Source organism: Podarcis raffonei, chromosome 6 (genome assembly GCF_027172205.1).
Source record: "Podarcis raffonei isolate rPodRaf1 chromosome 6, rPodRaf1.pri, whole genome shotgun sequence".
Classification (NCBI taxonomy): domain Eukaryota; kingdom Metazoa; phylum Chordata; class Lepidosauria; order Squamata; family Lacertidae; genus Podarcis; species Podarcis raffonei.
Window position 1 is genome coordinate 77107643 of NC_070607.1, and position 22095 is coordinate 77129737.

The window sequence follows — 22095 nt, forward strand, 5'->3', positions numbered from 1 at the left end:
TTACAGGTGTCAACACCCACAGGCCCGGCTACAACAACACATGCAATCTATAAAGATGGTGCAATGCAATTATTTTCGAGGGCCTGAAAAGTTTGATGCTGCTGATATTAAGTATGAGGTAGATGGGGAGACATATAATCTTAACCCTACCCACGCATCTGTTTAAATACAAGTCTTGTTCTATTCTAAGTGTTCACACCCGATTCCTGAAGGCAACATGAAGACACTGACTGTCCTTCTCCTTGTGGGGCTTCTGGCCCTTTGGACAGAATTACCCTCTGCAACTTGTTACAGAATAGGTAGGTACGATGCGAAAAAGTTGAAAGGCGATTCTGGAATACAGGACAGGGGAAGAAACATTTGGAGTAGCTAAAGCTGGGTTATCGGTAGTTATATCCACAAAGCCATTTCAGGGCAAGTAACTTTGTCCTGAGATAAACAAGACTTTGTCCTGCAGAAGAGAGAAACTGAATTCATGCTATCTTGCTATATAATATTTTTGTAAGGAAAAAAGTTGTCATGCTGTAGTTTGTGTGGCTGCCAGTAGGGGGCAATGTGAGCTGCAGCCTGAGCAAGCACAGCAGGAATGGCAGGCAACATTAACAGAGACGGCAGCCCCCAATATAATTCTGCACATGTTTGCTTTGCAGCTATTTGTTCTTGAACTCTGTGAGTTCAATGGGACCTATTTCCAGGTAGTAACTGTGCATAGAACTGCAGCCTTTTAAGGGCAAACATATGTTTGTCTATACCCAGAAGTTGAGTTGAATGAGACTAATTCCCAAGAGAGTGTGTGAAAAATTGTAGCCTGAGAAGTAAGTTGCATTGAGCATAGTGAGAGTTAGAGCAAGCATGTATATAGGACAGCACTGCAATACTAATAATACTAATAATACTATTAATACTACTACTACTACTAAATAAATAAATAAATAAATAAATAAAGGCTACCTTCAATTAAACAGAGCTGGTGGTATGATGGTCACTCTTGGGCACTCTGGACAAGGTTGCCAGTGGGCATGGACAGAGTTTGTAGTTTGCATAAGGGATACAGAAAGCCAAGAGCAATTCTTAATTCTTTCTAAAGCTATACCGTATTTTTTTTTGTGAGGACATGATTGAATTCCATTTATTTAAGTATACAATACAGATTGGAATGTTGTGAAAAAGGTAGCTGTGTAGCAGAGCACATGTGACAAAGGCTCAAGTCACCAAAAGTGATAGATTGTTTTTTAATGCGAAATAATTGTTTATGTTGTTTATTTTTATATTTTTTAATTTTAGTATTTTTAGACTGCTTTGACATATGCTTTAAACAAATAGAAGTGCTGAACAAACCATCTATCTATCTATCTATCTATCTATCTATCTATCTATCATCTATCTATCTATCTATCATCTATCTATCTATCTATCTATCTATCATCTATCTATCTATCTATCTATCTATCTATCTATCTATCTATCATCTATCTATCTATCTATCTATCTATCTATCTATCATCTATCTTTCTACCATAGCTTACCATGCCTGCTGGCAACTTTGCATCTTTAGAGATAGGCAACATTTTTTTGATTCTCACATCTTGGGAGAATCGGGTGATCACAATGACAACTGTAATTTCCTTTTCTTACAAATGAAATGTTTAGCTGGAAACATCTTAAAAGAGATCAACAAACCATTCATTATTTATATAGAACTTAAATTGTAAATTCCTTTGTGTGTCTCATTTATCTTCACAAAATCATAGTGAGTTGAAAGATTCCCCTGTCTTACATAGTTACTGACTCTGAGAAATTGGGCACTTTCAGACGTGCTGTTTATTAACACAGATATGGCTGGTGTCCCATCGCTTTTCTAACAGCAAAAAATGGAGGGAAGAAACGTGTTGGAAAATTCCACTGGAGAGTTATCATCTAGCAGCATTTCCCAAGGTTTCTGGCCTACATAAGATTTGGATATGGGGAACCTATAAAATACATATGGAAAGAATGCAGGATAGTGGGCTCTTGCATGCCTAATATGTGAGCTTCCTGATTATAAATCCAAATGCAAATTTTGCTACAGACAACATGGCTGCACTATAGTCAATAGAATTTTAAAATGCGTAAAAGTTCATATTTCGATGTTCAGATGCTGTTCTTTTTTGTGTGCTCTTTTTATTGTAATTATTAGTATGTTTTGATGGATCGCACTCATACACACAAACACATATAAAATTGTAATTCTATTAATGTTTAACTGTTTTTAATGACTGCTTCCCCTCTCCCATGCTTTTCCCTGTCAGAGAAAAAGGTGGGTCGTAGTAGTAGTAATAATAATTAATAATAATATTTCAGGGATGTGCCCAGGAAATCCATTTCGGTGCTCCATGCCAGGAATTAGTCGTTGCAGGAGTAACTATGACTGCCCACGTAACCTCCAGTGCTGCAACTACAGATGTGCCAGGGTCTGCAGAGCTCCATCACCAGGTATATTCATCAATGACTGACATTTCAAGGTACAATTTCTTAGAGCATGCATATTATTGGAAACAGGGAAGGGGAAAACCAGTTTGTGCAAGATGTACCGCCATTGCACACCTTATTCTCTGGGGTAGCATAAGTGGCTAAGCTCTGCCATTCAAAAGGATATATGCAAGTATATAGGTGCAACAATATATTCAATAAAATATGAACTGGTGCCAGGAGTGGGTCAGTAATAAAACAGCCAGTGTCAGTGAAGTTGACTCTTTATTCAAAGAAACCCAAACAGGCCTAGTGATCACAGGAACTCTTCCCAGTAGGTCTTTCCCCAAGGAGGCAGTTGCAAGGACTGGAGGTTCCTGCCTTCCCGCCCCTCTCTAAGATTCCTCCCCCAGTTCCTTCTCCAGCAGCCCAAGCCTTCGCCTTGACTCTGTTCTGCCCTCTTCATTCCTCTGGGTGTTCTGGGAGACCAGGAGGAAGGGGAGCTGGTCACAGCAGAAGGGGAAAACTCTGTGGCTTCTTCAGGGCCGTCTTACCCATAGGCACTAGGGGTGCGGGGCACCTGGGTGCCGGGCTCTCAGGGGTGCCAGGCCGAGAGTCCGGGGCCTGAGAGTTGAATCCGGTGAAGAGCCCTCCTGTTGGTCGGAGCGCCGCAGTGGGCTCTTCTGCTGTGGGCGGCTTTGAGCTGCGAGTTCAGGGGCGACCGAGCCAGCAAGACGCTGAGGCAGCTGGCTGGCTCCGACCTCCTGCTCACCTGGGACTGGGCAACCGGGGGGGGGCACTGAGCGGATCTTTGCACCCCGACGCCGCATATGCTTAAGTCAGCCCTGGGCTTCTTCAGCAGCCTGTCTCATCTCTGTCTCCTGGCCCCCCTCCTCTCCCGCCTCTCAGTCTGGACTGCTCTCTGCCCCAGCCTCTTCTTGCTCACTAAGGCATGTTCCTTCTTCTGCTCCCAACACCTCCTCCTGCCAGCCTGCTCCTTGTCCCTCTGACCACATATGGGCATTCCACCATCAACCCCCTGGCTCTGAACCTTCTTCCTCGGGGAGTTCCCCAGCTGATACCTCCCACCATTCCTCTGCATCCAGCCCTTTTCTATGGGCCAGGCGGGAGGGACCTACTCAGAGTTCTCTCTATGAAGCAGATGTGTTTGGCTGTGAGTAGGAACAAGGTGTGTGTCTTTTTGATAATGAACTGCATCAATTCACCTTCCTTTTAACCCTCTGGGAGATGTGTAATGTTGGAGCTGGCATTGCTGGGCACTTGCCAAGGCCCACCCCTTGCAGGGACACATTGCCAACCCCTGGAGACCCCTTGCTCTGCTCCCTCTACTCCTTGCTGTCACTGCCACTCGGGCAGCTCCTCGCTGCTCACTCAAACAAATGCCCTCTCTTACCATGCAAGCAATGATAAGAGCAAGGAGATAGGCAGCAGCGGTCATCTCTTACCTCTTGATTTTCCTGTGGACACTTGTGCCTAGAGGGGTAGTCAATATTTCACCACCCATTTGTAGGATGTCAACTGGATGGCCATTTCAAGGAAGTATAAAAGAAGAACAGCCACCATTTCCCCCACCCATCTGCCCATCCAGAGGTGCATGGGGGGGAGCTAGCATTACTGCTCTGACTCTGGTTCGCTTCAGAGCATGGTACTACCACATATTTGGAGAGACGCTGAGTCTGTAAAGTATACATAGAAAGCTGAACCAGATTGTCAGGTCTTGCAGGCTCAGGCTGTGAACTTGCTGATTACTCATTCAAATGTGGCTTTTGGTACCACCAATAGGGCTGCACAATAGTCAAAAGAAATACTAGAATGCATTCATTAGCGTCTGAACATTGGTTAACGATGCTCCTTTTGTTCTTTCCCCCAGTGATATCTTGGTATTGCCCACGGAATCCATTTAGGTGCACTGTCCCAGGAATTGATCGTTGCAGAACTGACTATGACTGCCCAGGAAGACAAAGGTGTTGCTACTACAATTGTGCCAGGTCCTGCAGATAAGGTATCACCATCGACGGCTAAGGACATACCTTGGACATCATCTTGATAGATGCAGCCAGCCCAAATGACCAAGGGGATGGAGCACCTGAGGAGCGGTTCCAGCATTTGGAACTTTATAGTTTAGAGAAAAGATTAGTAAGAGGCAACACGGTAGAAGTTTATAAAATTCTGCACAGCATAGAGAAAGATTTTCTCCCTTTCTAACAACACGAGAACTTTTTTCACGTCCATAAAAGCTGAATATTGGAAGATTTGGGACAGATACAAGCAGTGCATTGTTGAACAATGGAACCCACTCCCACAAGGGGCAACAATGGCCACCAACTTGCAGGGGTGCCAGTTCCTGGGGGCTGATCTGTTTTGGGGCCCCTCAAAATCTTTTGGGAAGGGGCCGGAGGGCTCCCAATGTTGAGGCGGCAGAGGAGGCCGAGTGTGGGTCCAAGCATGGCGCAGCTCCAGTGGCCGGCTTCTTCCCTTTCTCCCCTGCTGCGGAGGGGAAGGACGGTCAAAGCAGCCTCCCGCCAGTGGTGTGCCAGGAGGAGGAGCAGCCACTGGCCATTGAAGCCGCACGGCCACTGCATTCAGCTCTGCCCCTGGCTCCTCCCCACGTCCTGGCATCACGTGGACAACCCTGGGCCTAATGACGCCCCCGCAAGCTGGCACCTCTGCCAACTCAGTTGGCTTTGAAAGAGGAGCGGGCAAATTCATGGGGGGCAATGCTCTGAAGAAGTGTGCATGCACACGAAAGCTCATACCAAGAACTAACTTAGTTGGTCTTTAAGGTGCTACTGGAAGGAAAAAAATTTTTTTTTGTTTTGACTATGGCAGACCAACACGGCTACCTATCTGTAACTGGATCCACAGAGGCAGTATGCTTCTGAATGCAAGTTGCTGGAAACCAGAGGAGGGGGAGAGCCTGAATAAGATACCGTATTTTTTGCTCCATAAGACGCACTTTTTTCCTCTTAAAATCTAAGAGGAAATGTCTGTGCGTCTTATGAAGCGAAAGTGTGGTCCCTGGGGCTGGGGGGGGGGAACCCAGGCTTCCCCCGCCAGCCCCGACAAACTCCTGAGCAGCTCTGGGGTACCCAAGAAGCCTCCCCAGGGCAGCAGGGAGCCTTCATCCTGCTGCCCTGGGGAGGCTTCGCACAGCTATCCCTGGCTTTTGCGGGAGGTGGGGGAAGGGACAAAGTGAGGCTCTCTCACTTCCCCCACCTCCCGCAAAAGCCCCCAAGAGCTGCGCTCCCTTTAAAGAGCTGCGCGGAGTGTGTGTGTGGCTCTTGGGGGCTTTTCCCCGAGGAGGGAGAAGGGCAGCCCGTCTGTTTCCTCGGGGAAAAGCCCGCAAGCGCCGCACACACGCTCCACACGGCTCATGAAAGGGAGCGCTGAGCGGAGCTTGGGATACATACAGGCTCTGCTCAGCGCTCCCTTTAAATAATATTTCTTTCTTGAATTCCCCCCCCCCAAAAAAGTAGGTGTGCCTTATGGTCAGGTGTGCCTTATGGAGCGAAAAATACGGTAGATGCTCTAGCCTTGCTTGTTGGTTCCCCACAGGCATCTGGGTGGCCACCATGAGAGCAGGATGCAGAACTAGATGGGCCGCTGTCCTGATCCCTCAGGCTCTTTGTCTTTTCCTGTGTTCAAAGTCTTATGATGGGCCTGGTGCAATCAGGGAAGCTGGGAGCCACGGGTTATCCCTATATACCAACAGTAATTGGTCCACTCCAAGACATCGCCCTGTCAGTTTGGATTTTATTTTGATCTGACAAATTTATCAGAATTTGGCTACTGAGTGCCAGTGCAGGGCACTTCTCTCTAGGACCCCAGAAAGGGCTAAGCTCTGTGCTTTAAAGGGACATTAATATGTCTGACAAATGAGGACAAAACATGGTAAGATATTCAAAATGCTAAGATTCAAAATTATAAGGATTTAGAAGGAGGGACCTACTCTGAGTTCTCTCTTCCAGGGAGGTAAGGACAACAACAGGCGGGAACATTTTAGGAATTTTCTCTGAAGCTGGGAGTGAGGAGGTACAATTGACTAGGATTATTTTGTTCTCTGTCACAAACATTGTTGTTTTCCGTCTCCTTTTCCCATCCAGAATAACATCCTGTTGGCGCGCCTGAAATGCAACACCTGTGCCTGAAATTCGCCCAATTATTCATCTTTTCATCATGCAGGGAAACCACTTTCTACCCAACTGAATGCAAATAAAGGGTTTATCTGAGTCAGAGTAGATCCATTGAAACCAATTGACTTTTGTTCGTAAATCAAATTATTTTTGTGAGTCCGTTCTGAGTATGACTTAGGTGGATACCACCAATAGTCTTTTGTTTTCGTTGTTGGCATTTCTCATCTGAGTCTCAGGACATCATGTGGAAGGAGGACAGAAGTGAAGGAACATGTTTTTACTCGTTACTTAAAATATTGGTGGTCAGCTATAACGTCTCCTTGGAGATTTTCTTGAATGGGCCACATATTGACCAAGAAGCTCAGATGAAACAGGAGCATTTCTGTACATTCATCTATTGAACTATAAAAATGGACCTTGCTCTTGTGATTGACAGCGAAGGAGTCATAATCTGCAGCAAAATGTGTTACATAGTAGGTTATGGGCTATTGGTTATTTAAACTGAATATACAACTTCTAACACTGAGCAAGCTTCCAGATTCATCCCAGTGGGTGAGAAATTCCATGTGGTTATAACTCTGACAGCTTATTTCCAGTTCTTGCATCAATCTGGGAAATGTTTATGCAACAAGAAATTACCTTGCAACACCAGTATTTACAAACACCGTCATCACAAAATAGGAAGCTTTCCTCCTGCGGATCCAGGACTCATTTATCTCTCTCTCTCTCTCTTTGAAACTATAAATGAAAAAGTCATACAATTACACTTGCAGAAGAAATAAATGTATATGCTTCAAATTGTATATGCAAATTGTTATTCCAGTGTGGAAGAGCTGCTGTCTATATTATTTTATATTGCTCTATTTCAATTGGAGATTTCCCCCAAATAGCAGCACATCTGTTGCAGAACAGGAACTACACAACCAGTTCTGAGAGGTAGGCAGCCAGGTAGGCTGACCTTGCAAGTTGCTAGATCTCATTGGAGAGAATCTTGGGGCCTGGACACACTTTCATTTGTCTTGCACTTTCTTAAGACTTGCATCAGATCAGTAGCACTGGCCCAAAAGCTTTTCATTTACAGTGGTACCTTGTTTTGAGTTTGGGATCTGTTCCAGAGCCCTGGACGCTCGACAAAAGGGACACTCGACAAAGCGCCAATCTGCACACACACACGGAGCGGTTTGCGCTTCTGCGCATGTGCAAGCGGCAAACCTGGAAGTAACCCATTCTGGTACTTCCAGGTTTGCCACGGACGTTGGTGGAAATGGACAGTCGACGGGGCGACGTTTGCAGAGGTATTACTGTATATCGCGACACAGAAATAGGAAAAAACACTGTATCACAACAAATGAAAAACCCCTTAAAACCCAAATAGAAATTTGTTCCCCTCCTGATCTGATCCTTTTTCAGATTCTTGAATGGAAAAAGCAGACAAGTTCCCTTGTGGTCCATTGTGTGAGTGTTCTGCTTTCTCCTCCTTCACCTCCACCCTTTCTGTCTCAGCCCATGCCTTGAGTAAAATTTACCAGTTGTCTCTGAAGCCTGGAGCTGCGCTGGTCTCTACCCAACACTATTGTTTTTATATTATAAATGTGTCCCCCTCTTGCACTCTTATGGGAACTGCAAACAACTACATATATGCGAGCATAAGCAGTTTTCCTTTCCAGTGCCAATGTGTGTCAGCTGTGTGACCATAATGCAAAAGTTGGGAATGACTGGGGAACGTACACCATCCAAATTGCCCCCTTTCCTTGACTGCTTCTGCTGCTGCTGCTGCTGCTTCTTCTTCTTCTTCCTCTTCTTCTTCTTCTTCTTCTTCTTCTTCTTCTTCTTCTTCTTCTTCTTCTTCTTCTTCCTCCTCCTCCTCCTCCTCCTCCTCCTCCTCCTCCTCCTCTTTTCTGATCACTCGTGGTCTTAAAACATGGTCTTAACAGTGAGTCTGTAAGTGACTGTGGAGACCAATTCTGGATCCACACGTCCTTCCGAAGGGGACATAAGTGTCCGGGCAGGAGTTGATCACGGCGAGGGTTTGCCCCACCTGCCTTCCTCTTAGCACGTTTCTCCCTTTTGTCCAGAGTTCGAGCGTCTTCAAAGCCCATGACACCTTGGGTACAGGCTGTTTTCCAACTGGAGCGCTCTCAGGCCAATGTTTCCCAGGTGTCAGTGTTTATATATTCCATGTTCCAAAGTTCAATGGTCTTTTACGACTGCTGGGTGGTGGCCCCACTGGGCATGGTAATCCAGTCGGGGAAAAGGGAAGCAGACTATTTTTAGGGCACCTTTTCTAGCCCCTCCCCCATTTTCAGGGTGAGGAGAGTGGATCCTAAATAGGACTGCTCAGTTATGGATACAGCTGCTGAGCTGCTCAACTGCCTCATTCCTTGAGTCGGAGCAACTGAATCTGCCCATGTGCTGGTTCATGACTAGGGGCTTCCAGATTTCACAGTCCTGCCCCCGTTACCATTTGCTGATCACCATGGGAATTTGGAGGTTTGGGATGGGTTTTTGGAAGACTCCTGTGTGTGAATTGGGTTGGTCAGCAGCACATGACCCTGCCACCTCAAAATTTCTACATTCTGGGCTGTGTGGATGGTCCTCCTTTAATGGCAATTAAATCACGGTCCATTTTTAACCTGTGCCTGTTTGACCTTGGGGAGGGGGAGTCTGGAGAAGCGGCAACATGACATTGTGTGCTTCTGTGCAGGAACACAATGCACCGCAAGAACCCCCGAAAAAGAGTAAGAGAAAAGGAGGACATGTGCAGCTCCACAGTTGTGTGAGGTAGCAGAGAAAGGGTAGGGCAAGAAGGAAGAAAAATAGAAGTGATGGACAGAGTATCCCATGTTTTCAGGGATGCCTCCTTGAAATAGTGAGCACTAAGGTGTGGCATGAGGACCTAGAATCCTGGACAAAACTTGTGGATGGCCCAGGACAAAACTAATCTGCAGCTTGACAAGTGGAAGAAAAGAAAGCACAAATGGAAGTGTGGATAAAACTTCAGTCCATATTTACCACCACCAGAGGGCAGATGGGAACTATTGACTAGATTTGTGAAAGTTACCCAGTTCTCTTAAACAACAACAACAACAACAACCTTCACCTCTCTATGACTGTTAAAGGTCTCGTCCAAACAACCTGTTTATTGAGCATTCATTCCGATTTCTTATAGGGTGGTTGTGCTAAGCAATTTTCCTGCACATTTCTCAATCACCTTCCTCTCTACAAACAGTCGGATTTTGGTTGAAAGTGGGTCCCCCCCCACAATAATGCCAAATCCGCTTTAACTGTTCAACCTGCATTTGCCAGGAGGAGTTTAAATCCCACCTGCAAACCCATTTGTGTGAGTACAGTCAGGACAGTACAACCAATTCCAATACAGTGGTACCTCAGGTTACAGTCGCTTTAGGTTACATACCTTCAGGTTACAGACTCCGTTAACCCAGAAATAGTACCTCGGGTTAAGAACTTTGCTTCAGGATGAGAACAGAAATCGTGCTCCGGTGGCGTGGCGGCAGCAGGAGGCCCCATTAGCTAAAGAGGTGCTTCAGGTTAAGAACAGTTTCAGGTTAAGAACGGACCTCCAGAACGAATTAAGTACTTAACCCGAGGTACCACTGTACTGAGTTGCTTTCCTCTCTCCCACTTTATTTGGCAAACATGGAACTGATTTCTGGAAAAGTAGAACAAACTAAAGAGCCAGATTTAGATTTTTTTTTTTACCGTTTAAACAAAATAACCATCAAAAATATTAGCCAGAAATTGATTTCAAGGTACTTTTCAAGAAAAAGTGACTAAAATGAACCCTTGTTTACCTATATTCTAATATACCTCATTAGAGCATGACAAGGCTCTATAGGGAGCCATGCGTCCAACTTTATTGAAGGAGTTCCTCTGTTAGAAGGCTCTGATTTGTCTCTGACTTTTTTCACTTCCTCCTACTATAGTTGCTCTGTCTACTTTTCAACATGGCAAAGTCTGAAGTTGGTTTGTGCAAGGATACACATGACAGAGCCTTTTGCCTTCTTTGATTATGTTTTAGTGTCCTGGCTGGGTCCAGACCTTGAAAGAATTTTAACCTGGGTATAGTTCTTGTGAGATGGAATCTGAAACAAAACGTTGCAATGTGTTTTTACCTTGTAACTGGAATGCTCCCGTTCAGGGTTCCAACCAGCCAGCCCCAGAATATTATGGGAATACCTCTTCCAATTGTGGGTCCACACATGTTGTTGGACCACAACTCCCATCATCCCTGGTCACTGCTAGCATGGGGTGATGGGAGTTGTAGTCCAACAACATCTGGAGACCCAAGGAGAAAAGCTAGCGCAGACATATTGAGCTATATGAATCAGTCATCTGACTCAGTATATGATTGACCTTCTGATGCGTCAATCAGCAATGACTAAATCCTATTGGCCATTAACTTCACAAACATGGTGGTATCCTCCTGGGGGCATCATCCATTTCTGTCCTTCACGGCAATCAAATGCAGACTTTGTGGCTACAACATCCAGCAAGTTCTCTCTCTCTGTCGCCCCAACCCTTTTGTCTTTGCTTAACCTCCGTCAGCATTAAGAGTGCCACCGAATTCCAGATTTGCTTGCCTTTTATTATCCAGATTACACTGGAATATTAAGAGTTGTTAACAACCACTGGTTCCAGTACATGCAGTTGTTGCCACACTACATGCGGTCTGTGATGACGGTGCAAAGAAATTGCTTACAGTTTTCTGTTGTTGCTTTTCTTTTTTAATTTTCCGGCAAGGCAGGTGATGCTAGAGGAAGATTAGCAAATCTGATTTCCCAACTCAACTGTAGCCTTGCAACTCCTTAAATACCAGCCTTGCTCAGTTCTGAGCAGTAGTGCTTGATTGCTGGGAGAGCCATGAAGACACTGGTGACTTTTGCCCTTGTGGGACTTCTAGCCCTTTGGCTACCTTTCACAGCTTGTCAGAAGATTCCAAAAGGTGAGGCATAAAACCAGCTGCTGCTTGGAAAGGGAATTAGATAGGGAAAACCCAGGAAAACCCACTGAAAGTAGCTAAAGCACTTTTTTCCATGTGGTCAGTTAATGGAAGGAGTTCTGAATCTGGCATAATCAGCTGGAGGAGGAAACAGGAAAGCCAGGTGATGTTAGGAGGTAGGCAGCAATCCTATATCCATCGACTTGGGAGCAAGCCCCACTGAATTGTGTACCACTCAAAGATTGGTGGGGCCCACAACAATATTTTTGAGGTTTAAAGGAAGCCCCATTTCTTCTTGTTGGGTGTGCTTACAAAGCCTCTTAAATTGGGTAAGATTAGTCCACTGGTTGTGTTTGAAAGTGGTCTTTGGTAGTTCAACAATATATCTTGTAGTTTGCTTATGGTTTTGTAAGTTGCCTTCAGCTGGGGCACAAATGTTTAAATAATGCACCAAGATACAAAACCTACTGTGCTGATTCAAAAGACTTCCGACCTTTTCCTATTGCAGGCAAACCTGGAACCTGCCCAGCAGATCCTTGCTTCTGCACTGGCCCTCAACCTGATGAGTGCATAGATGACTATTCTTGCCGAGGACGGAAGAAGTGTTGCTATTCCTGCTGCGCAATGCGCTGTGTGGATCCAAGATTCCGGAATGTGGAATGTAAGTGGGACTGTGGATTCCTGAGACTGTGGATGTAATTCTGATGCCCCAATTTACCTCTTTCTCCTCTTCGAACACTCGTCAGCACAGTCCCATGCCTCTATGTCCTTTGTTTCTGGGGAAACCCAGCTAGATGAGGGCGATATAAAATAATAATAATAATAATAATAATAATAATAATAATAATAATAATAATAATGTTTCTGCAAACACAGGAGATCCAGTCCCTGTACAGTGGTATCTCGGGTTAAGTACTTAATTCATTCCAGAGGTCCATTCTTAACCTGAAACTGTTCTTAACCTGAAGCACCACTTTAGCTAATGGGGCCTCCTGCTGCTGGAGCCCGATTTCTGTTCTTATCCTGAAGCAAAGTTCTTAACCCGAGGTACTATTTCTGGGTTAGCGGAGTGTGTAACCTGAAGCGTATGTAACCTGAAGCATATGTAACCAGAGGTACCACTGTATTCTATCTTGCTATCTCTGTTTCCTTTTCAAACTGTTGAGGCAGTTTGAGCATCACCTTCCTCTCACCATTCATCTATTCAGCTCGGTAGGGGCAGTTGCTGTCTCCCATATAGCTTTCCAGAAGAGAAGAGAGGCGTGCGCACACACACACACACACACACACACACACACACACACACACACACCAGGTCCAAAACAGCCTTTTCAGGCCACTCACATTGGAAATTAATCTACACACCTTTGGGGATGGGTGGTTTAATAAATTATGTCTAACTCAAAGTGTGGGAGGAAAATAGGAATCCCTGTGGCCCATGTGTGTGGGGGGGTGATTAATAAAAGAATTCACTGTATGCCTAGATTCTGAACAATCAGCCTTTTGCCCTTTCTGTTATAAATAAATATGTAAATTAAACACACACACACAGAGAGAGAGAGAGAGAGAGAGAGAGAGAGAGAGAGAGAGAGAGAGAAGTTTTGCTGCAAATATGTACACCAGGAATCAGGAGACCCAGGTCTCTCTGTCTGACCCGTAGGACTCTCCCCAGCTAACACTTCCTCCTCTGACAACAGTCTTGAATTAGCACCACTGCAATCAGAGGGAAAAGCCACTAAACAGTTAATGTATCTCAGCCCAGAAATCAAAGTGGCTCTCTGTGCATGGAGTTTCTCTATGCACCTTCCTCCTTGCTTCTGCAGTAACAAATAATGACTGGTGTTTCTACGTAAGGAGCCAGTTTACATATTATAGCCGTGTCTGTCTTCCACTTAATGAGAGAGAAACGTACTCTGCAACAAAATTCACATTAGTGGCCAAGAAGGGTTCTTTGCAAACCAGTGTTCTAACAACTGCTAGAAAGTAATGTTCCTAATGTTTTGATTTCTTTCCAGGATGTTTCCCCTTCATCCTAAAATGGCTGAAGACCACAGGTGTTGGCGGCTAATCGTGCTTATGAAGACTGGGAGAGAAGCAAAATGTTCGAGCGGGAAACGGGCTTCTTTTCATTATTTTTCTATTTCCCTGCTAATAAACATTAAAAAAAAAAGAAAGCTTGGTCACTTGTGATGATTCTCTCTCTTTTTTTCTTGAATGGCACGTGCTGCTGCTGCTGCTCATCCCTGTAGGTTTACAGTCTAAAGGAGAGGCAGCACGGGTTTAGAAGTTAAAGTGTCCGACTAGGAGTTGGGAGACAGTCTGCTGTCAGGTTGAGTCTCAGCCTGTGTACCAGATGGAGCGTTAATGTTACATAAAGCAACAGGAGGAATTAGGAACATGTAGGGTTTCTTGGAAGACAAACCGGAAGAAGAGATCTGGAGGGTGGTAGTGATTCTCATCTTCATCTTTAAATATTTTCTATTGGTTTTCCATTTTTCACAATATAATAACATCATATCCTCCTTTATAAATTTTTAGCTCAACCAAGCTATCGACTTCCCTCCATTCTATAGTGTGGTTTTTATAAAACAAATCTTAGATCCACACATTGGTATCATCTTGTTTCTACATTTGTTTTAGAATGTTTAAAATTTCAAGCATATATAGAAAGAACCTTCCAATAATTGCTGCATAGATCATCGTAGTTCTGCAAGTGTCTTTACATGTTGAGTAATTTTATTTAATACATATATTGAGTAATTTTACTCCAGTCTCTCAGGGATGCTTGGTCTCTCTGGTGTTGGATTTTTCACGTCAGCTTTGCCAGTTCTGCAAATTCCATCACCTTCATCTGACAATCTTCAATCGTCGGTACTTCTTGCTGTTTTCATTTTTGGGCTAACAAAATTCTTACTGCCGTAGTGGCATACATAAATAATTTTTGATCAACTCTTAATATTTCCTCTCCTGTCATACCTAGCAAAAAAAACTTCTTTTTTTTATAATAAATTTTATTAGTTTTCATCCAATTATACATATTATCCCGAATACAACAAATTATGACTGTTTTGGACTTCCTTCAGCGTCTCTGACAATCATCCATATTTATCCCTTTAATACACATTCCCTTCTTTCGTATTGCCAATATTCCTCCTTAGTCCCATTTATTTCTGATAAACAATACTTATTTATTTTTTACAGTGCCTCTTGAAATCCCACTAGCGTTGTGTTAACACCACATGTATTTTTCAGATAGTCCACAAATTTTTGCCAGTCCTCGATGAACTTTTGATCTTTGTTATATCTAATTTTCCCAGTTAATTTATCCAGTTCTGCATAGTCTGTCAATTTCAATCTCCATTCTTCTATCATCGGTATCTCCTCTTGTTTCCACTTCTGGGCCAACACAATTCTGGCTGCCGTTACTGCATATTGGAAAAGCTTACAGTCCTTTCTTCTTATGTCCTTTCCTACAATCCCTAAAAGAAAAGCTTCAGGTTTTTTCACAAAAGTATATCTTAACATTTTTTTCAACTCATTATATATCAATTCCCAAAAGCTTCTCACTTTCTTACATTCCCACCATTGATGAAAGAACGTCCCTTCTTTTTCTTTGCATTTCCAACATTTGTTATCAACCTTATACATCTTTGCTAATTTAACAGGTGTCATATACCATCTATAAAACATTTTCATCACATTCTCTTTCAGTAACGTACATGCCGTAAATTTTATGTTCTCTTTCCACAATTTTTCCCATTCTTCAAATTGAATGTTGTGCCCAACATCCCTTGCCCACTGTATCATTACCGATTTGACCTCTTCATCCTTAGTATACCATTCTAGCAATATCTTATACATTTTTGACAGATTTTTATACTCATTATTTATTATGTCTTTTTGGAAAATTGATTCTTTTTCAGTGTAACCTTTGTCCTTCAAGTGTTTTTTAAATATTTCATTTACTTGAAAATAATGCAGCCAATCATTCATATACTCTTTAACTTGTTCATATGGCTTCAATTTCCATTTCCCTCCTTCACTGGTTATCAGTTCACCATATGTACCCCACTTTCCTCTCATATTAATCTTCTTAACACTCAATACCTCTAGTGGAGACAACCAATGTGGCACTTTTGGTTCCAATATATTTTTATATCTTTCCCAGACCTCTATTAATGAACCCCTGAAGATATGGTTTCCAAATCCTTTGTGAACCCTTTTTTTATCACACCATAAGTACGCATGCCACCCAAATCTGTTGTCAAAACCCTCAAGGTCTAATAACTCATTATTTTCTAACTTTATCCATTCCTTTACCCAGCATAAACATGCTGCTTCATAATACAGTCTCATATCTGGCAGGGCGAAGCCTCCTCTTTCTTTTACATCCGTCAATAACTTAAATTTTATTCTCGGCTTCTTCCCCTGCCAGATATACCTTGAAATCACTTTTTGCCATTCCCTGAAGGTTCCAATACCCTTTAATATGGGTATGGTCTGAAATAAAAACAACATTTTTGGTAGCACCGTCATCTTTATCGTAGATATTCTTCCCCAAAATGATAATTTCATTCTGGCCCACACCTCCAGATCTTTCTTAATTCCCTTCCAAACCGGGATATAATTGTTTTGATACAAATCAATATTCTTAGATGATAACCAAATTCCCAAATATTTAACCTTTTTCACCGCCTCTATCTCAGTTCGTTGCTGCAATAAATCAATCATCTTTTGTTCCATATTTTTTACAATAATTTTAGTCTTTCTCTTATTCAATCTGAATCCTGCCACCCTTCCAAATTGTTCCATTTCATCTAATACCTCCTTCACACTTTCTAAAGGATCTTCCATAGTCAGTACCAAATCATCGGCAAAGGCTTTAACTTTATACTCATTTAGACCTACCGTTACCCCTTTTATTTGCTTATTTTGTCTAATTGCATTTAAAAAGACTTCCAGAACCGTTATAAATAACAGTGGTGATAGTGGGCAACCTTGTCTTGTTCCTTTAGATATTTTTATATCTTCCGTAGTAACATTATTCACAATCAATTTTGCTCTCTGCTCTGTATAGATTGCCTTTATGCCATTGTAAAACTCTTGTCCCACCTCCATATATTCTAGGTTTTTCAACATAAATTCCCAAATCACATTATCAAAGGCCTTCAAGTTTTTCAAGTTTTTTTGGGGAAGGTATATCTAAACATTTTTTTTAATTCATTATAAATATTTCCACCAAATAATTTAACTTTATCACATGTCCACCACATATGGTAAAAGTCTCCCTCTTTGACATTACATTTCCAACAATTCTTATTTTTCATTCTATACATTTTAGCTAGCTTAGTTGGAGTCAAGTACCATCTTTACATAATTTTGATTATATTTTCTTTTGATGCCGGGCATGCAGTGAACTTGATTCCAACATTCCATAATTTTGTCCAGGTTTCAAACTGAATATTGTGCCCAATATCTTTTGCTCATTTTATCATCGCATCTTTAACCTCCTCATCCTTTGTATGCCATTCTAATAATATATTGTGCATTTTTGATAAGGTTTTTATTTTACCACCCAACAATTTGGTTTCTAGCTTAGATCTAGACATTTCAAAGCCACTCTTTCCTTTTATCTTTTCTGAATATATCATTTACTTGATATTGCTATTGGGAATTTTATGCAGCCGATGCTGCTAGTGTGATTAGTATAAATCACATGAGATGTCTGAGAAGAGTGTGGGAAAGGAAGACTGTCTTATCTCTTCCGTCCGAGCATCTTATTGAACTGTACTTTCACTTTTGCAGTATGCAACAATTCATAGAATCATAGAATCATAGAGTTGGAATAGACCACAAGGGCCATCGAGTCCAACCCCCTGCCAAGCAGGAAACACCATCAGAGCACTCCTGACATATGGTTGTCAAGCCTCTGCTTAAAGACCTCCAAAGAAGGAGACTCCACCACACTCCTTGGCAGCAAATTCCACTGTCAAACAGCTCTTACTGTCAGGAAGTTCTTCCTAATGTTTAGGTGGAATCTTCTTTCTTGTAGTTTGGATCCATTGCTCCATGTCCGCTTCTCTGGAGCAGCAGAAAACAACCTTTCTCCCTCCTCTGTATGACATCCTTTTATATATTTGAACATGGCTATCATATCACCCCTTAACCTCCTCTTCTCCAGGCTAAACATGCCCAGCTCCCTTAGCCGTTCCTCATAAGGCATCGTTTCCAGGCCTTTGACCTTTTGGTTGCCCTCCTCTGGACACGTTCCAGTTTGTCAGTGTCCGTCTTGAACTGTGGTGCCCAGAACTGGACACAGTACTCCAGGTGAGGTCTGACCAGAGCAGAATACAGTGGCACTATTACTTCCCTTGATCTAGATGCTATACTCCTATTGATGCAGCCCAGAATTGCATTGGCTTTTTTAGCTGCCGCGTCACACTGTTGGCTCATGTCAAGTTTGTGGTCAACCAAGACTCCTAGATCCTTTTCACATGTACTGCTCTCAAGCCAGGTGTCACCCATCTTGTATTTGTGCCTCTCATTTTTTTTGCCCAAGTGCAATACTTTACATTTCTCCCTGTTAAAATTCATCTTGTTTGTTTTGGCCCAGTTCTCTAATCTGTCAAGGTCATTTTGAAGTGTGATCCTGTCCTCTGGGATGTTAGCCACCCCTCCCAGTTTGGTGTCATCTGCAAATTTGATCAGGATGCCCTTGAGTCTATCATCCAAGTCGTTGATAAAGATGTTGAATAAGACCGGGCCCAAGACAGAACCCTGTGGCACCCCTCTAGTCACTCTTCTCCAGGATGAAGAGGAACCATTGATGAGCACCCTTTGGGTTCAGTCAGTCAGCCAGTTACAAATCCACTGAGTGGTAGCATATTCAAGACCGCATTTTACCAGCTTCTTTACAAGAATATCATGGGGCACCTTGTCAAATGCCTTGCTGAAATCAAGGTAGGCTACATCCACTGCGTTCCCTTCATCTACCAGGCTTGTAATTCTGTCAAAAAACGAGATCAGGTTAGTCTGACATGACTTATTTTTCAGAAATCCATGCTGACTATTGGTGATCACAGCATTCCTTTCTAGGTGCTCACAGACTGTTTGCTTAATGATCTGCTCCAGAATCTTCCCTGGTATTGATGTCAGACTGACTGGGCGATAATTATTTGGGTCCTCTCTTTTCCCCTTTTTGAAAATAGGGACAACATTTGCCCTCCTCCAGTCTGCCGGGACTTCGCCTGTTCTCCAGGAATTCTCAAAGATGACTGCCAGTGGTTCTGAGATCACATCTGCCAGCTCTTTTAATACTCTTGGATGCAGTTCATCTGGCCCTGGAGACTTGAATACATCCAAACTAGCCAAGTATTCTTGTACTATCTCCTTAGTTATTCTGGGCTGTGTTTCCTCTGCTGAATCATTTGCTCCAAATTCTTCAGGTCGGGCATTGTTTTCTTTATCGGAGAAGACTGAGGCAAAGAAGGCATTGAGGAGTTCAGTCCTTTCTGTGTCCCCTGTTTGCATTTCACCATCTTCTCCTCTGAGTGACCCCACTGTTTCTTTGTTCTTCCTTTTGCTACGGACATACCCATAAAAGCCTTTTTTGTTGCTTTTAACCTCTCTAGCAAGCCTGAGTTCATTCTGTGCTTTAGCTTTTCTGACTTTGTGTCTACATGTGCTGGCTATTTGTTTGAATTCCTCTTTGGTGGTTTCCCCCCTTTTCCATTTTTTGTACACATCCTTTTTTAATCTTAACTCAGTTAAAAGTTCTTTAGATAGCCACCCTGGCTTCTTTAGGCACCTTCCATGTTTCCGTCTCATTGGTATTGCCTGAAGTTGTGCTTTTACTATCTCCCTCTTAACAAACTCTCAGCCATCATGAACTCCCTGTCCTTTTAGTATTACTGTCCATGGGATCTCACCCAGCACTTCCCTAAGTTTTATGAAGTCGGCTTTCTTAAAGTCAAGAAATTGAGTCCTAGTATGCTTGGCTGCTCCTTTCCGCTGTATAGTAAACTTCAGAAGAGCATGATCACTCACGCCTAATGATCCTTCCACTTCTACCCCACTAACCAGGTCATCAACATTGGTTAGGACCAGATCTAAAATGGCTGTTCCTCTTGTTGCTTCTCCCACTTTCTGGACAATGAAGTTGTCTGCAAGGCCAGTGAGGAATCTGTTTGACCTTATGCTCTTGGCTGAGTTTGACATCCAACAAATATCCGGGTAATTGAAGTCCCCCATTACTACTATCTCCCTTCCTTTTGCATGCTTGGCCATCTGTTCCAGGAAGGCATCATCTATGTCCTCCGTTTGGCTTGGGGATCTATAGTAAACTCCCACAATGAGGTCTCTGTTATTCTTCTCTCCCTTAATTTTGACCCAAATGCTCTCACTTTGGCTTTGAGGTTCTAAATCTTGGATCTCTTCACAGGTATACACATCCCTGACATATAACGCCACTCCTCCTCCTTTCTTGTCTGGTCTGTTTCTCTGAAATAGATTGTATCCCTCCATTATTACATTCCAATCGTGGGACTTATCCCACCAGGTTTCAGTGATGCCTATTATGTCATATTTAGTTTGCTGTACCAAGAGCTTAAGTTCATCTTGTTTATTTCCCATGCTTTGCGCATTAGTGTACAGACATTGAAGTCCATTAGGGAGAGGTATTCCCATAATATTCTGGGGCTGGCTGGCTGGAACCCTGAACAGGAGCATTCCAGTTACAAGGTAAGAATACATTGCAATGTTTTGTTTCAGATTCCTTTTGCCCTGTTTGAATAAAAACCAATGAACATACAGTGGTACCTCAGGTTACAGACACTTCAGGTTACAGACGCTTCAGGTTACAGACTCTGCTAACCCAGAAATAGTACCTCAGGTTAATAACTTTGCTTCAGGATGAGAACAGAAATTGTGTGGCGGCTACATGGTGGCGGCAGCAGGAGGCCCCATTAGCTAAAGTGGTGCCTCAGGTTAAGAACAGTTTCAGGTTAAGAATGGGCCTCCAGAATGAATTAAGTTCTTAACCTGAGGTACCACTGTATGCCCATCTCACAAGAACTATACCCGGGTTAAAATTCTTTCAAGATCTGGACCCAGCCAGGACACTAAAATATAATCAAAGAAGCCAAAAGGGTCTGTCATGTGTATCTTTGCACAAACCAACTTCAGATCTTGCCATGTTGAAAAGTAGACAGCGCTACTATAATAGGAGGAAGTGAAAAAAGTCAGACACAAATCAGGGCCTTCTAATAGAGGAGCTTCTTCAATAAAGTTGGATGCATGGCTCCCTATAGAGCCTTGTCATGCTCTATAAGAAATCGGAATGAATGCTCAATAAACAGGTTGTCTGGAAGAGACCTTTAACAGTCATAGAGAGCTGAAGGTTGTTGTTGTTGTTTAAGAGAATTGGGTAACTTTCACAAATCTAGCCAGTAGTTCCTGACTGCCCTCTGGTGGTGGTAAATATGGACTGAAGTTTTATCCACACTTCCATTTGTGCTTTGTTTTCTTCCACTTGTCAAGCTGCAGATTAGGTTTGTCCTGGGCCATCCACAAGTTTTGTCCAGGATTCTAGGTCCTCATGCCACACCTTACTGCTCACTATTTCAAGGAGGCATCCCTGAAAACATGTGATACTCTGTCCATCACTTCTGTTTTTCTTCCTTCTTGCCCTACTGTGGAGCTGCACATGTCCTCCTTTTCTCTTACTCTTTTTCGGGGGTTATTGTGGTCTATTGTGTTCCTGCACACAATGTCATGTTGATGTTTCGCCAGACTCCCCCTCCACAAGGTCAAACAGGCAAAGGTTAAAAATGGACCGTGATTTAATTGCCATTAAAGGAAGGCCATCGACACAGCCCAGAATGTAGAATTTTTGAGGTGGCAGGGGCATGAGCTGCTAACCGCCCCAATTCAAACACAGGAGTCTTCCAAAAACCCATCCCAAACCTCCAAATTCCCATGGTGATCAGCAAATGGTAACGGGGGCAGGACTGTAAAATCTGGAAGCCCCTAGTCACGAACCACCACATGGGCGGTGGATACAGATTCATTTGCTCCGACTCAAGGAATGAAGCAGTTGAGCAGCTCAGCTGATGTATCCATGACTGAGCAGTCCTATTTAGGATCCACTCTCCTCACCCTGAAAAGGGGGAGAGGCTAGAAAAGGTGCCTTAAACATAGTCTGCCTCCCTTTTCCCCTGACTGGATTACCACGCCCAGTGGGGCCACCACCCAGCGGTTGTAAAAGACCATTGAACTTTGGAACATGGAATGTATAAATACCGACAACTGGGAAACACTGGCCTGCGAGTGCTCCAGTAGGAGAACAGCCTTTACCAAAGATGTCATGGGCTTTGAAGACGCTAAGAGAAAGGCACACATGGCAAACCCTTGCTTCTGCCCGGACACCTACGTCCCCTGCAGAAGGCCGTGTGGATCCAGAGTTGGTCTCCACAGTCACTTACAGACTCACTGTTAAGACCATGCTCATGGAAGACAATCTGACTCAGCTACAAG

At 43.3% G+C, this 22095-nt stretch overlaps 1 protein-coding gene and 1 long non-coding RNA gene across 3 annotated transcripts; both read left to right on the plus strand.

The window, feature by feature from the left end:
• Window positions 1–204: 204 nt before the first annotated feature.
• Window positions 205–7400, plus strand: LOC128416390 (waprin-Enh1-like). Of its 2 annotated transcripts, XM_053394100.1 has the most exons (4): window positions 205–299; window positions 2341–2472; window positions 4340–4471; window positions 6573–7400. In XM_053394100.1, exons 1-3 carry the CDS (start codon window positions 218–220, stop codon window positions 4468–4470), a joined length of 345 nt encoding a protein of 114 aa, XP_053250075.1. In that variant the 5' UTR covers window positions 205–217; the 3' UTR covers window position 4471; window positions 6573–7400. The 2 variants fall into 2 exon arrangements, 1 of the variants encoding a protein (XP_053250075.1); XR_008331203.1 differs by lacking the exons at window positions 205–299; window positions 2341–2472 and adding an exon at window positions 3974–4059.
• A 4028-nt stretch (window positions 7401–11428) lies between these two features.
• Window positions 11429–13683, plus strand: LOC128416392 (uncharacterized). The gene is made up of 3 exons (XR_008331205.1): window positions 11429–11565; window positions 12071–12223; window positions 13578–13683. It is a non-coding gene; the product is annotated as an uncharacterized LOC128416392 (long non-coding RNA).
• Window positions 13684–22095: the final 8412 nt, after the last annotated feature.

What these genes read in the sequence shown, in the direction of transcription:
- LOC128416390 (XM_053394100.1), top strand. Translation starts at nt 218, where the DNA reads ATGAAGACACTGACTGTCCTTCTCCTTGTGGGGCTTCTGGCCCTTTGG. An exon ending in TGCAACTTGTTACAGAATAG is followed by an intron (nt 300 to 2,340) that starts GTAGGTACGATG and finishes ATAATATTTCAG; the next exon opens with GGATGTGCCCAGGAAATCCA. An exon ending in CTGCAGAGCTCCATCACCAG is followed by an intron (nt 2,473 to 4,339) that starts GTATATTCATCA and finishes TCTTTCCCCCAG; the next exon opens with TGATATCTTGGTATTGCCCA.